The sequence below is a fragment of the Neoarius graeffei genome, chromosome 5 (genome assembly GCF_027579695.1).
Source record: "Neoarius graeffei isolate fNeoGra1 chromosome 5, fNeoGra1.pri, whole genome shotgun sequence".
In the NCBI taxonomy this organism is placed as follows: Eukaryota; Metazoa; Chordata; class Actinopteri; order Siluriformes; family Ariidae; genus Neoarius; species Neoarius graeffei.
Window position 1 is genome coordinate 10429335 of NC_083573.1, and position 13466 is coordinate 10442800.

The 13466-nt window shown below is 39.8% G+C and overlaps 1 protein-coding gene across 1 annotated transcript; it reads left to right on the forward strand.

Annotated features, from left to right (window-relative positions):
• Positions 1-550: 550 nt before the first annotated feature.
• LOC132886499 (C-C chemokine receptor type 5-like) lies at positions 551-13466 on the forward strand. Its single transcript, XM_060921202.1, has 2 exons — positions 551-790; positions 12357-13466. Exons 1-2 carry the CDS (start codon positions 766-768, stop codon positions 13409-13411), a joined length of 1080 nt encoding a protein of 359 aa, XP_060777185.1. The 5' UTR covers positions 551-765; the 3' UTR covers positions 13412-13466.

The window sequence follows — 13466 nt, forward strand, 5'->3', positions numbered from 1 at the left end:
TGTAAAATTGCAAAGAGTTTGAATATATCATCATCTACAGTGCATAATATCATCAAAAGATTCAGAGAATCTGGAAGAATCTCTGTGCATAAGGGTCAAGGCCGGAAAACCATACTGGGTGCCCGTGATCTTCGGGCCCTTAGATGGCACTGCATCACATACAGGCATGCTTCTGTATTGGAAATCACAAAATGGGCTCAGGAATATTTCCAGAGAACATTATCTGTGAACACAATTCACTGTGCCATCCGCCGTTGCCAGCTCAAACTCTATAGTTCAAAGAAGAAGCCGTATCTAAACATGATCCAGAAGCGCAGACGTCTTCTCTGGGCCAAGGCTCATTTAAAATGGACTGTGGCAAAGTGGAAAACTGTTCTGTGGTCAGACGAATCACGTATTTTCAGAGAGCTATAACTTGAAAACGGTCGATGGTAGACAGATGTTTACCATTATCAACTTCCAGGAAGTGCCATATGGGCTTTCATTTGCCACCATGACCTATGACCTTGAATGACATTGAAATGTCAAGGTCATGGATTTTCAAGTTTTCGGATATTTTTGGAATTGCATGTACATGTTTTGTTCTCACATGGATGTGTTAAAATTAGCTGAAGTACTTTCACCATTATGGACTTCACTGTTCTTTCAGCAGATCAAAGCCCCACCTCAGAAATGTCATGACATCATAGCTCAGCCTCTTGTCATGTACTAATACACACAGTCTTCTTTCACAAGCAATCATTCTTGGACTGAGGAAACGTTGCCATGAATAACTCCAGCAGCCCAACCAGTATGTGAACCTTTTTCTTTTTACATTATTGTAAAATCCAGCAACTGCTTGGTAGCCATTTGTGATCATTGCTCCAATGAGTAAAGTGTGTTTAAAATTTATCGATAATTGTATTAAAACTGACAGTGTGCAGCTGAAGAGTGGCTGTCCTCTTCTTTGATCTGAATTTAATACTGAGTCTCCAGAACTTGCTGATTGCACATTTTCTTTTACTTGCCTTATTTTACAGTGTAAAAGATGACTGAAAATAGAAACTATCAGTACTTTACAATAAAACACACAAATATATTAATAATATGAAGTAAAGGAATACTTTACCACTTGAGTAATGCTTTTGTAATGATGAATGTACACATTCTCTCATCCTTTGTACATCAGGGAAATGAAAATCATTAAGTTAACATCTTTTTAACTCTTTGTTAATGATTCTGATTTGTAAAATTTCAGGGAAGATTTAATATATGTTTTTGTGAGGAACTTATGGTACAGTAGGGTTGCAGTGATATGAAATTCTCATGGTATGATAACTGTCTCGGTAAATATCAAGGTTTCAAAGCATCAGATCTTACAGCATTTCACTGTGATTATTATTTTTATTATTGGGGAGGCACAGTGGTGTAGTGGTTAGCACTGTCACCTGACAGCAAGAAGGTTCTGGGTTTGAGCCCAGCAGCCGACGAGGGCCTTTCTGTGTGGAGTTTGCATGTTCTCCTCGTGTCTGCGTGGGTTTCCTCCGGGTGTTCTGGTTTCCCCTCACAGTTCAAAGACATACAGGTTAGGTTAATTGGTGGCTCTAAATTGACCCTAGGTGTGAATGTGAACGGTTGTTTGTCTCTGTGTCAGCCCTGTGATGATCTGGTGACTTGTCCAGGGTGTACCCCGCCTCTCACCCATAGTCAGCTGGGACAGGCTCCAGCTCACCTGCGACCCTGTACAGGATAAGCAGCTACAGATAATGGATGGATGAATTTATTATTATTATTATTATTATTATTATTATATTTTTTATGAACATAATTATCAGAATTATAAACATTAAAAATAGCATCTACAGTGGTGCTTGAAAGTTTGTGAACCCTTTAGAATTTTCTATATTTCCGCATAAATATGACCTAAAACATCATCAGATTTTCACACAAGTCCTAACAGTAGATAAAAGAGAACCCAGTTAAACAAATGAGACAAAAATATGATACTTGGTCATTTATTTATTGAGGAAAATGATCCAATATTACATATCTGTGAGTGGCAAAAGTATGTGAACCTCTAGGATTAGCAGTTAATTTGAAGGTGAAATTAGAGTCAGGTGTTTTCAATCAATGGGATGACAATCAGGTGTGAGTGGGCACCCTGTTTTATTTAAAGAACAGGGATCTATCAAAGTCTGATCTTCACAGCACATGTTTGTGGAAGTGTATCATGGCACGAACAAAGGAGATTTCTGAGGACCTCAGAAAAAGTGTTGTTGATGCTCATCAGGCTGTAAAAGGTTACAAAACCATCTCTAAAGAGTTTGGACTCCACCAATCCACAGTCAGACAGATTGTGTACAAATGGAGGAAATTCAAGACCATTGTTACCCTCCTCAGGATTGGTTGACCAACAAAGATCATCCCAAGAGCAAGGTGTGTAATAGTTGGCGAGGTCACAAAGGACCCCAGGGTAACTTCTAAGCAACTGAAGGCCTCTCTCACATTGGCTAATGTTAATGTTTCTGAGTCCACCATCAGGAGAACACTGAACAACAATGGTGTGCATGGCAGGGTTGCAAGGAGTAAGCCACTGCTCTCCAAAAAGAACATTGCTGCTCGTCTGCAGTTTGCTAAAGATCATGTGGACAAGCCAGAAGGCTATTGGAAAAATGTTTTGGGATGGATGAGACCAAAATAGACCTTTTTGGTTTAAATGAGAAGTGTTATGTTTGGAGAAAGGAAAACACTGCATTCCAGCATAAGAACCTTATCCCATCTGTGGAACATGGTGGTGGTAGTATCATGGTTTGGGACTGTTTTGCTGCATCTGGACCAGGACGGCTTGCCATCATTGATGGAACAATGAATTGTGAATTATACCAGCGAATTCTAAAGGAAAATGTCAGGCCATCTGTCCATGAACTGAATCTCAAGAGAAGGTGGGTAATGCAGTAAGACAACGACCCTAAGCACACAAGTCATTCTACCAAAGAATGGTTAAAGAAGAATAAAGTTAATGTTTTGGAACGGCCAAGTCAAAATCCTGACCTTAATCCAATCGAAATGTTGTGGAAGGACCTGAAGCAAGCAGTTCATGTGAGGAAACCCACCAACATCCCAGAGTTGAAGCTGTTCTGTACAGAGGAACAGGCTAAAATTCCTCCAAGCTGGTGTGCAGGACTGATCAACAGTTACCGCAAACATTTAGTTGCAGTTATTGCTGCACAAGGGGGTCACACCAGATATTGAAAGCAAAGGTTCACATACTTTTGCCACTCACAGATATGTAATATTGGATCATTTTCCTCAATAAATAAATGACCAAGTATATTATTTTTGTCTCATTTGTTTAACTGAGTTCTCTTTATCTACTTTTAGGACTTGTGGCAAAATCTGATGATGTTTTAGGTCATATTTATGCAGAAATATAGAAAATTCTAAAGGGTTCACAAACTTTCAAGCACCACTGTAACTTGTCGTTGCAAAGAACCAAAACTCCAATTCAAAGAAAATCCCAGGTACAACATGGAAGCAGAATGAATAGATTTATTGATGTTCCAGAAAATCATGCAATAAATGAATTGGTCTTGAGTGACCGAGAGCGTCATTCCCATTTTTATATTCTGTTTGGGCTTTACCTCATAAAAGCACATTACTGTCATCAGTTTGCATACCTTCATTGTTGGACAGTGCAATACCATTGTTTTTGTCCTTCCACCCTTGTCCCAATTTTTAGTTTATGTTTTATTCTCTTATTTTTGTCATCCTTGGGTGCATTCCATCCATACCTGTCAACCCTCCCGTTTTTCCCGGGAAATCCCTTATTTTTACTTATTTCCCGCTGTCTTCCCGTTTTTTTATTTTCCCGAAAATATCCCGTATTTTCACATTATATAAAAGTCGGTAGGTCCAGAATTCATGACGCGCCTCTGACAGGAGTTTACAGCAGGAAGTCGGGCCATGAATTCACGTCCCCGCCCTCTCCAGTACAGCAGGTGGCAAGCTAGTAATTACACATTAATTTTAATTGCATGTCTGTGAAGAAGACTGTCAGAACCATAGCGCTAGTCTGACCAAGGTCACTGCTCGGAACTTCTCACAAAACTAAAAGATGGTCGTAATTCTTTCCTCAGGCAGGGCTTGAAGTGGGCCGGAACGCACCGGAACTGCGTTCCTGCACTTCTTTATTTTCACCGGAGTGGCAGCGCAGTTGTGTGCGAAGTTTCCCCATTTGTTTGTCTGGCACTGCCTCAACCACAGGCTTGAATTAGCAGTTGGGGATGTTTTAAAGCAGATCAATGGCATGAACAACTTTAAGATCTTCTTTGACAAGCTGTACAGCCTTTATCACGCTTCGCCAAAAAAATCAGCACGAGCTGAGCAGCTGTGCGCAGCGCGTTGAGCAGCGCCTTCTTGTTATTGGCCGCGTCCTTTCCGTGCGCTGGGTCGCATCCAGTGAGCGCACCGTGAGAGCGGTTTGGTGATTAGTGAACTTAGTTAAACTTAAAGGTGTTTATGATAGTAAACTTAAAGGTGTTAAACCTTCTTTTGCTTTTCTTTTAGTGCAATACGTGCACTAATTACTCATTTTTTTATTTTTGAAACTTAAAGTAATGTTGTGATGACTTTATTAGTTTAAACTTAAAATGATGCAATGTTTTTCTGTTGTTCTTAAGGTTATCAACCTAATCAAGCCCTAAACAACCCCTTCATCACCTTTGAACTTCAATAAAAAACAAAAAAGGGGAAAAACTGAGTGTTCCTTGTGTGATCAAAGCTCTTTTGAAGTTGGGGCACAAAACTGGGGAAAATCATACACAACTTGACAATATGGTTGTGGTTCTTGGTTCTGATTTGTTTTTACTTCAGTTGTCTACAAACTAAGACACTTCGTTCAAAAATAATATCTCAGAGTCATTGTGAAAACACATCTGTTCAAACAACAAATACTGTAGCACAACAACAGATGAAATTAAAGAGTAGAGCATTGTCCTTATGAGCCAAGTTTTGCAAAATGCGTGAAGGCAATACAAAAACTGTGAAGTTTTCAATTAAAAAATTTGAACTTGATTTGAACTTATTTGAATGACCGGAATGGCATTGTCAGAAAATCAGGGTTCCTGCACTTCTTTTTTTTTTTCCACTTCAAGCACTGTCCTCAGGGAGCGAGTTTCAGGAGACGGCGAGACTAGAGACATGACTAAAGAAAGGAGCGAGGCAAAACCAAAAAAGGTGTATTGCCGCTACTTGCCCAAATGGCAGGACGAATTTAATTTTGTGAAGAAAAGTCAGTTCGATTACCGACTTTCCGAAATTTTCCCTTATTTTGAGTTAAAAATCTGGGAAATGTCCCTTTTTTTCAAACCTCAAAGTTGACAGGTATGATTCCATCCCACACGAGGATCTTCTTTGGGCTCTGTATTTAAATGTACAAACAGCAGTACACGGAGTGAATGAGAAAAGACAGGAGGGGTATATATACACACAACGGAAAGCCATAGTGTCAAAATATGAGCACAGTGGCACGAATGACATGAATTAAATGAATAATTATGAAAGTCAAGTTCATCCAATCAAAAATAGCTAAAAAATTTTTACAACGGGAAACTGACCAATAAAGAACAACGAGCCAAAGGCCAATCAGAAAACGGTTAAGAACGAGTGGCACGAGGACCTCTAAGCTGACTACAGAACCCGTCATTAACATTTAGACCTGAAGGGTGCACTGTTTTTAGTTTCCAGATCCAATCTCTAATGCCGCTTTTCCACTACAAACGCGGCTGAGTCAGGCTGAGCCGTGCCGTGCTGAGTCGGGCTGAGCCGTGCCGTGCTGAGTCGAGCCGAGTGGGGCTGTTGGAGTTGCATTTCGACTACAACCGCGCTGAACCGTGCTGGCTGGAAGTGGGTGGACACATTGGGTGGAGTTAGCGAAAGTGGGTGGACGTCAGGTGATGTCGTTAAGCAGCGCAAACAGTGACATCAGTGATCTTTTAAGCGGTAGTCTCACGACCTGGATAGTAAACAATAAACAATGGAGGACATGGAGTCGTTAGTGTTGCTGGTCTTGGTGCTGTGGCTTGTTGTCACCGACAACGCGGACAGATACTGGCAAGAGCGTATAGATGAGGCGAGGCGCATAAGGCTTCAGAAATTCTCGTAATTCGTAATTCTTCTCCTTCCGGGTTTGCGATGTTTACAGATCCCAGCGCGCTCGCGGGGTGTGTGTGGGCATGTGAGGACACTCCTCCTCACCAATCAGTGCACAGGGGAGTGTCTGCTCACGCCCCCAGCCTCACTCGGCACGGCTTGGCTCGCTTCAGCCCTACTCCAAAACCGTGCAAGTTTTAGGGGCTAAGCAGGGCTGAAGCGAGCTGAGTCGTGCTGGTTTTTGGTAGTCGAAACGCGAGCCGTGTCGGGCTGAAGTGAGCTGAAGCGAGCTGAAGTGAGCTGAAAAAGGGTAGTGGAAAAGGGCCATAACTGCCTCCAGTAGATTCTGAATTTTGGAACACACCTGTACAATGGGGCGGCACGGTGGTGTAGTGGTTAGCGCTGTCACCTCACAGCAAGAAGGTCCGGGTTCGAGCCCCGTGGCCGGCAAGGGCCTTTCTGTGCGGAGTTTGCATGTTCTCCCCGTGTCCGCGTGGGTTTCCTCCAGGTGCTCCGGTTTCCCCCACAGTCCAAAGACATGCAGGTTAGGTTAACTGGTGACTCTAAATTGACCGTAGGTGTGAATGTGAGTGCGAATGGTTGTCTGTGTCTATGTGTCAGCCCTGTGATGACCTGGCGACTTGTCCAGGGTGTACCCGGCCTTTCGCCCATAGTCAGCTGGGATAGGCTCCAGCTTGCCTGCGACCCTGTAGAACAGGATAAAGCGGCTACAGATAATGAGATGAGATGAGACCTGTACAATGGTGAAGGACAAATTAGATTGAGAATGTACATTCGACGTCAAATGTTCATACAACTGCGTACAATCGTTACTCAAATTTACCCTCGTGTTTCTAATTGCACGTTTATAATTATTCACACGACGTCTAAATGTTTTTATGATTCTACTAAAATGAAGTGAGATTCGTGTACTCTTACCAAATAAATGCAAACAGACCCAAAATCATTCAACATTTTGTACAATGATCATGAAAGCCAAATTAAAAAGAGATAAGAAGAGGTGCAGGCTTGCTCTCAAACATTAGTGCCAAGTGCCATTCTGTCTTGCGAATACTAACTGTACCTTATAAGCCCTTAGGGCTTTTCTTAACGTAATGACAACAAATCAAGCTAAATTTTCAAATGCGGCCCGATGCAAATATGACCAGCAGCGTGCTTTTTTTCTTTTGTTTTGGTTTTATTTCATTTAATTTATCAAAAAGCTTTTCATGTTTAATATGATGAATATAAACGAATTAATAAAAACCTAATTATGATGCCAAAGGCTTGACCTGCAGTTGTTGGGGTAGCTCCCATGACACCAATCCTGAGTGCAGGTGAAATTCTCTGTTGGATTTCATTTTCCCCAAAATAACAGGCATAAATAAATGTACATGGTATGATAGCAATCAATTGTTAGACCATGGTATACTTTGAAACCCAAGTGAACAGTGTTAAAAGATTCTGTTTCTGCCTATAGATTGTGTTCCAGCATAATAAAAGTGTAAAACTCATTACTGCTCTTTCCTGTTCAACTCTTTAAATGTTCAACAACTGGTTAAGAAGCCAAACTATGGTGTACTGTTCCCACTACGTGTTATATACGTCCAGTATGTTAAGGTAGATAAACAGCCAGCCAAACCAGCTAAAATCTCTATTAGCATAAAACTGTTACTGAATGACAAAACATAGCAGGGATGAGAGTGGGTCCTGATGAAAAAAGCAGAAAATCTGTAAAATGTCCTAAGGGCACCGAAGGCGCCCGAAGTAATAAGGAGGGTCCGGGGGGACACCCTCCGTGAAATTTTTTCCAAAATGAGACCTTACACACCCTATTTCCTGCAATCTGAGCTGTAGTTAATTAAAACACCTGATGCCTATTTTCATACTTACTGAAATAAAAACACTATTATATAGAACAATATGTATCAAAATCAATATGTGTATTGCATTAATTCAAAATAATATGTACATTTTATGGGGACTGGTTATTACTCATTGCCAACATTACTTGTTTTTCTAAAAAATGTCCATTAAAATCCATAGTTATTTACAGTTCCATTAATAATTCAAATGTTCATATATTCAATATATTGAATTAAATTAAAAAAAAAAAAAATATATATATATATCTTAGAGCCTGACCTTTTCCTAATGTCCACATTACTTGTATATGATTTCTTCACAATGTCTATTTAAACTTTAAAGTTATACAGTTATCAACACTATCAGCTATAATTCAATTTATCATATATTCAATGTACTGAATCAAACAAATGCATATTTTATGGGGACTGTCTTTATCTTATTGTCCACATCACTTGTATGTTTTCTTCAAAAGGAAGAGCATATGTCTATTCACACTTTTTACAGTTGTTTACAGTTCCCAGTTATTTTTTAAACAAATTTTCATTTGATCATTTAGACTTCTTCAGCTTCTTGGCCAAAGCCAAAAGCTCATCAGTCCTCTCTTTTTTCCTTTTTCTTTCATTAGCCAGCTCCTCCTGTGTATTTACATGCTCTAACCTGGCTCTTTTCTGTGCTCTCTCACACTCCTCTCTTGCTTTCCTTTTGCTTTGCTAAACTTGTTTTTTATACCAGCATCAATTTCACGTACCTTCGCTTCATCTCGCTTGTCAATGGTATTCGGCATCTTGAGAAAACACGCCGATTAGAGGAGTGTATTTTTTATATGCAGCTCACGAACATGTGTAAGTTTTGATAAAAGTGGATGTGGGCGTCTTTGTAAAAACTGTTTTGATTGGCTATTATGGTCTCAACATCGATGTTTTGACCAATAACAATGTAGATAACATGAATTTTACATCACATTCAACGAGATTTAAACGAGACTAAAGATGGTGACTTACAAATAATGTGTAAACATCTTTGGAGTTAATTAGAGTAGAATGGGGGAAAAAGCCCCCCTTAAGGAAAATTCAGTTTTTCTCCAAGTTGAAATGAACCATGTGTTTAGTTTTAATCATAGTTTTTGACAACAGTGACATGAACAATAATGCCACCTAAAGTTTGCCTAAAGTTAATACTTAATTTTTTTTTAACAAAAACAAACATTGTGCCAAGGGGGCCTTTTACCCCCCCAGTGGGGTAAAACGCCCCCTGAGGTGGGGCAATAGGCCCCCTCACTCAAAAAAAGCTGTTTGGATAGCAAAAGTGTTTACTTAAGCCTATAATGTGAAAGAAACAAGAAAATATCCCTGAATTAATGAATAGATGCATTATTGTATTATTTTTTGCATTTTAATTTCAATTTTTTTTTAAATTTCAATTATTTTTAATATTAAGTTCAAATTACTTGCTTTACTCAACCAGGTAAGCGAGATATTATTAAAAACTATGTATCTGCTATTCAGAAATGTATGAAATACAGTAATTATGATAAAAGGAAACAATGCCCCCTGGGGGCCATTTACCCCGCCATTAAGGGGGCGTTTTACCCCACAGACTACACTTTTACAAAAAAGGGTCTTGAATGCGGGCGACCCGGGTTCGATTCCGGCCCGAGGTCATTTCCTGATCCCTTCCCGTCTCTCTCTCCTGCTCATTTCCTGTCTCTACACTGTCCTATCCAATAAAGGTGCAAAAAGCCCAAAAAAAATATCTTTAAAAAAAAAAAAAAGGGTCTTACTTTCAAAATGTGTTTCAACTTTTTATACCTAATGTATTTTTTTAACGTACTGACTTGTCTACTCATACCACATACACAGCTGTGATATCTGACGAAATAGCAGCTATCTAAATACAGTTTTACTGATATCTGAAAATTATATCACTTACCATGAAATTTGATTTCTCTCCGCTGTGTTGCTGATATGCAATCCACAGTGGATATTTGTATATCCCTGTTGTCAAGCCAGTCCATAGCAACAATAGAAATGTAACTTTGCGCCATCTGGTGGTTATTTTGGGTAAAACTGGCCGGGGGCGTATTACCCCACTCTACTCTAAGTTTGAACAGCATGAAGGAACATAACCCCAAGCCCCCGAAATTAATAAAAAAAAAATTCTCAACGGATTTGGCATAATATAAAAAGGTTGTTTTTTATTCAAAAAGCGGAAATCCGCCAAAAAGCGCAAAACTCTCATCCCTGACATAGGTAGCTTTAAATGCTAATGTTAGCCATTAAAGGTCCCCTTCCACCAAAAAAGTTTAATACTGGCTCTTTTTGAAATACCATAGTTCACTCCGAGTTGCATATGCATGCTGCATGTGAAAATGTAATTCTACTCCCATTCCCCGTATTAGCTTATGAAAGAAAATAGTCGGAAAAACGAGCGGATCAGAAAAAGCCATACGAAGTTACGTCACTTTGAAAATTAGTATTCATGGCCTCACCCACCTTGGCTTGCGACCGCCCACGGGAAGAAAGTTCGGATTTAAGCGCGAGGAGAGATAGCAGAGCCCATCTCGTCAGTAGCTCACGAAGAGGACCTAACAGCAAGTTGAAAACATGTCTGAACAAGTTCGTGCCTGTGTTATTTGTGGCAATAACATATCAACATTGCATTTCTTGCCCAAGATAGAAGAGCTGAAGAAGAAATGGTTGGAATTTATCTTTGGAACACCACCAGTGAAGTATAATGCAGCTTTAGTACTGTGTTCTGATCATTTCAACCACAGTGACTTCTCAAACTTTGGTGCCTTCAGCAGTGGTTTTGCTTCGAGGTTGTTTTTAATCTATACCGTCAAGACGATCGACCACCAGCTCACAAGCTGTAAGTAAAGCATGAACTTTTTGTTCGAAGGTTTTTGTTACAAAATAGCATGTTCATATTCTCCACGTTAGCATGCATGACATGGTCACAAGCTAGGCAGGGATGAGAGTTTTCTGCTTTTTGGCGGATTTCTGCTTTTTCTGAGTAAAAAACGACCTTTTTATATTATGCCAAATCCGTTGAGAATTTTTTTAATTAATTTCGGGGGGTTGGGGTATGTTCCTTCATGCTATTCAAACTTTATTAACTCCAACGATGTTTACACATTATTTGTAAGTCGCCATCTTTAGTCTCATTTAAATCTCGTTGAATGTGATGTAAAATTCATGTTATCTACATTGTTATTGGTCAAAACATCGATGTCGAGACCATAATAGCCAATCAAAACAGTTTTTACAAAGACACCCACATCCGCTTGTTCTGACTCACTGGAGGTAGCGTCACAGTGCTGTTAGCCAATCAGAGGTAACACGTTTACATGTCATGAATATTCATGAGTAAGAACTGAAATCCTGTCGTTCTCCCGCCACCCACTCCTCCACCAAACTAGAACAGCCTGAAACAGGAGAACCACAGCATTTTTTTCACCAAAACCGGCTCACAGGGCATTCATTCATACTAGAGACCACTGCACAATTAATGAAAAAACGATGCAAGGAGACCTTTAAGATAACAACAAACACTAATGTCATATGCAAATATGAAGGGTAAACATAATTGATATGCTAATGTAGTGACAAAAGGCTTGAAACACTATTAGCATGCTAACACAGTAAAACAATAGGCTAAAATGCTTCTTGATTAGCATTAATGCGAGCAAAGTCAGTTAGCTACTATCAAAACCAATATGCAAAAAACGAACTTTTCCTCTATGCAAAAAAAACCATCTAACACACTTAAACTTGTGCTTTAAGGTACTAAACAACCAAAACTTACAGCCATTGCTTTCGAAGGTGTCTTGACGAAGTTTGAGACATAAGGAAAACCTCCATCACGTTCATCGGAGCTACTTATTCATAACAATTAATCTCTATCCCATAATGCATAGCGTATCCCTTACAAGCCTTCAAAGAAAGAGTACATCATGAAATAATGTAAAGCAATGTAAACCTTTTAGCTGTAAATCATATTATTTAACATTACATAAATTATGAACTCCCCTTTTTTAATGAAATAAATTAAAGGGCAAATCACAACTATTATCAGAGGGCAGAACACTATGAATAGGCTTTCTTCTTTACTGTTCAACTCTTTAAATGTTCAACAACTGGTTAAGAAGCCAAACTATGAATAGGCTTTCTTCTTTCAGTGTTTCGTCACCGAAAAACATGCATTAGCATTTTGAATTTTTTTACTATTTTTTTGCATTGTATTATTTTTAGAAACAGATGATTGATGAAAAAAATCTACTGAGTAATGTACTGTATGTAAATATTATTTACATTATTTAATGATGCATGATAACAAAAGCATTTTATTTTCTTAAACAGCGGACAACTTCCCTGAATACGACAACCTAGGTCCATGTGATTACGTGCCCTGGGGCTGCAACAACAGCAATGTAAGGAACTTTAGCCAAGTCTTCCTCCCTACAGTCTACAGCATTGTCTTCATTGTGGGGTTCATTGGCAATGGCCTGGTGTTGTGTGTCCTGGCCAAGTATCACAAACCATTCAACATGTCAGATCTGTGCCTCTTCAACCTGGCCATTTCAGACCTCCTCTTCCTTATCTCATTGCCTTTCTGGGCTGACTACGCTGCCAACTTGAAGTGGACCTTCCCAGATTTCATGTGCCAAGCAGTGACAGCACTCTACATGCTGGGCTTCTATGGAAGTATCTTCTTCATGATCCTCATGACGGTGGACCGCTACGCTGTCATTGTCCACACTTATACCTCCCTCATCTCCAAGTTCCGCTCTGTCGGAGCTAGCATAGCGCTAGCTTTGTTTGTGTGGACACTGAGCTTGGGAGCCTCTCTGCCAAACATAATTCTCTCAAACGTGAGTAATGTATCAAATGTATCAGTATGCAGTGTGACAGATCCAAGGAACATATGGAAGCCATTCTATTACATTGAGCTGAACATCCTTGGTTTTATTATTCCTCTCTCAGTGATGCTGTTCTGCTACTCGCGTATCATCCCCATCTTAATGACCATGAATTCTCAGAAGAAACACAAAGCTGTCAGGCTTATGGTGGTCTTGGTCACTGTTTTCTTCCTTTTCTGGACACCCTACAACATCATCATCTTCCTGAAGCTCCTGCAAGAACTGAAAGTGATCAGCCATCACTGCAATCAGGACCTGCACATGGCTATACAGTGGGTGGAATCCATAGGATTCTGTCACTGCTGCCTCAACCCCATAATTTATGCCTTTGTGGGGCAGAAATTCAGAAATTTATTTCAAAAGATGCTGAAAGAGTGGTTTCCTCTTTGCTTTGGCCATTGCACAACAGTTGAAAGCAAGTCCTCAGAGAGGACGACCTCTAAGTACTCACGCGCCTCAATGATTTCCAGTACAAGGACAAAATTAAAAGTGTAACTCTTATTGCTTGTTATCCCCGAAGCCTATTTCAGTTTGAAAAAAAGACCATAAT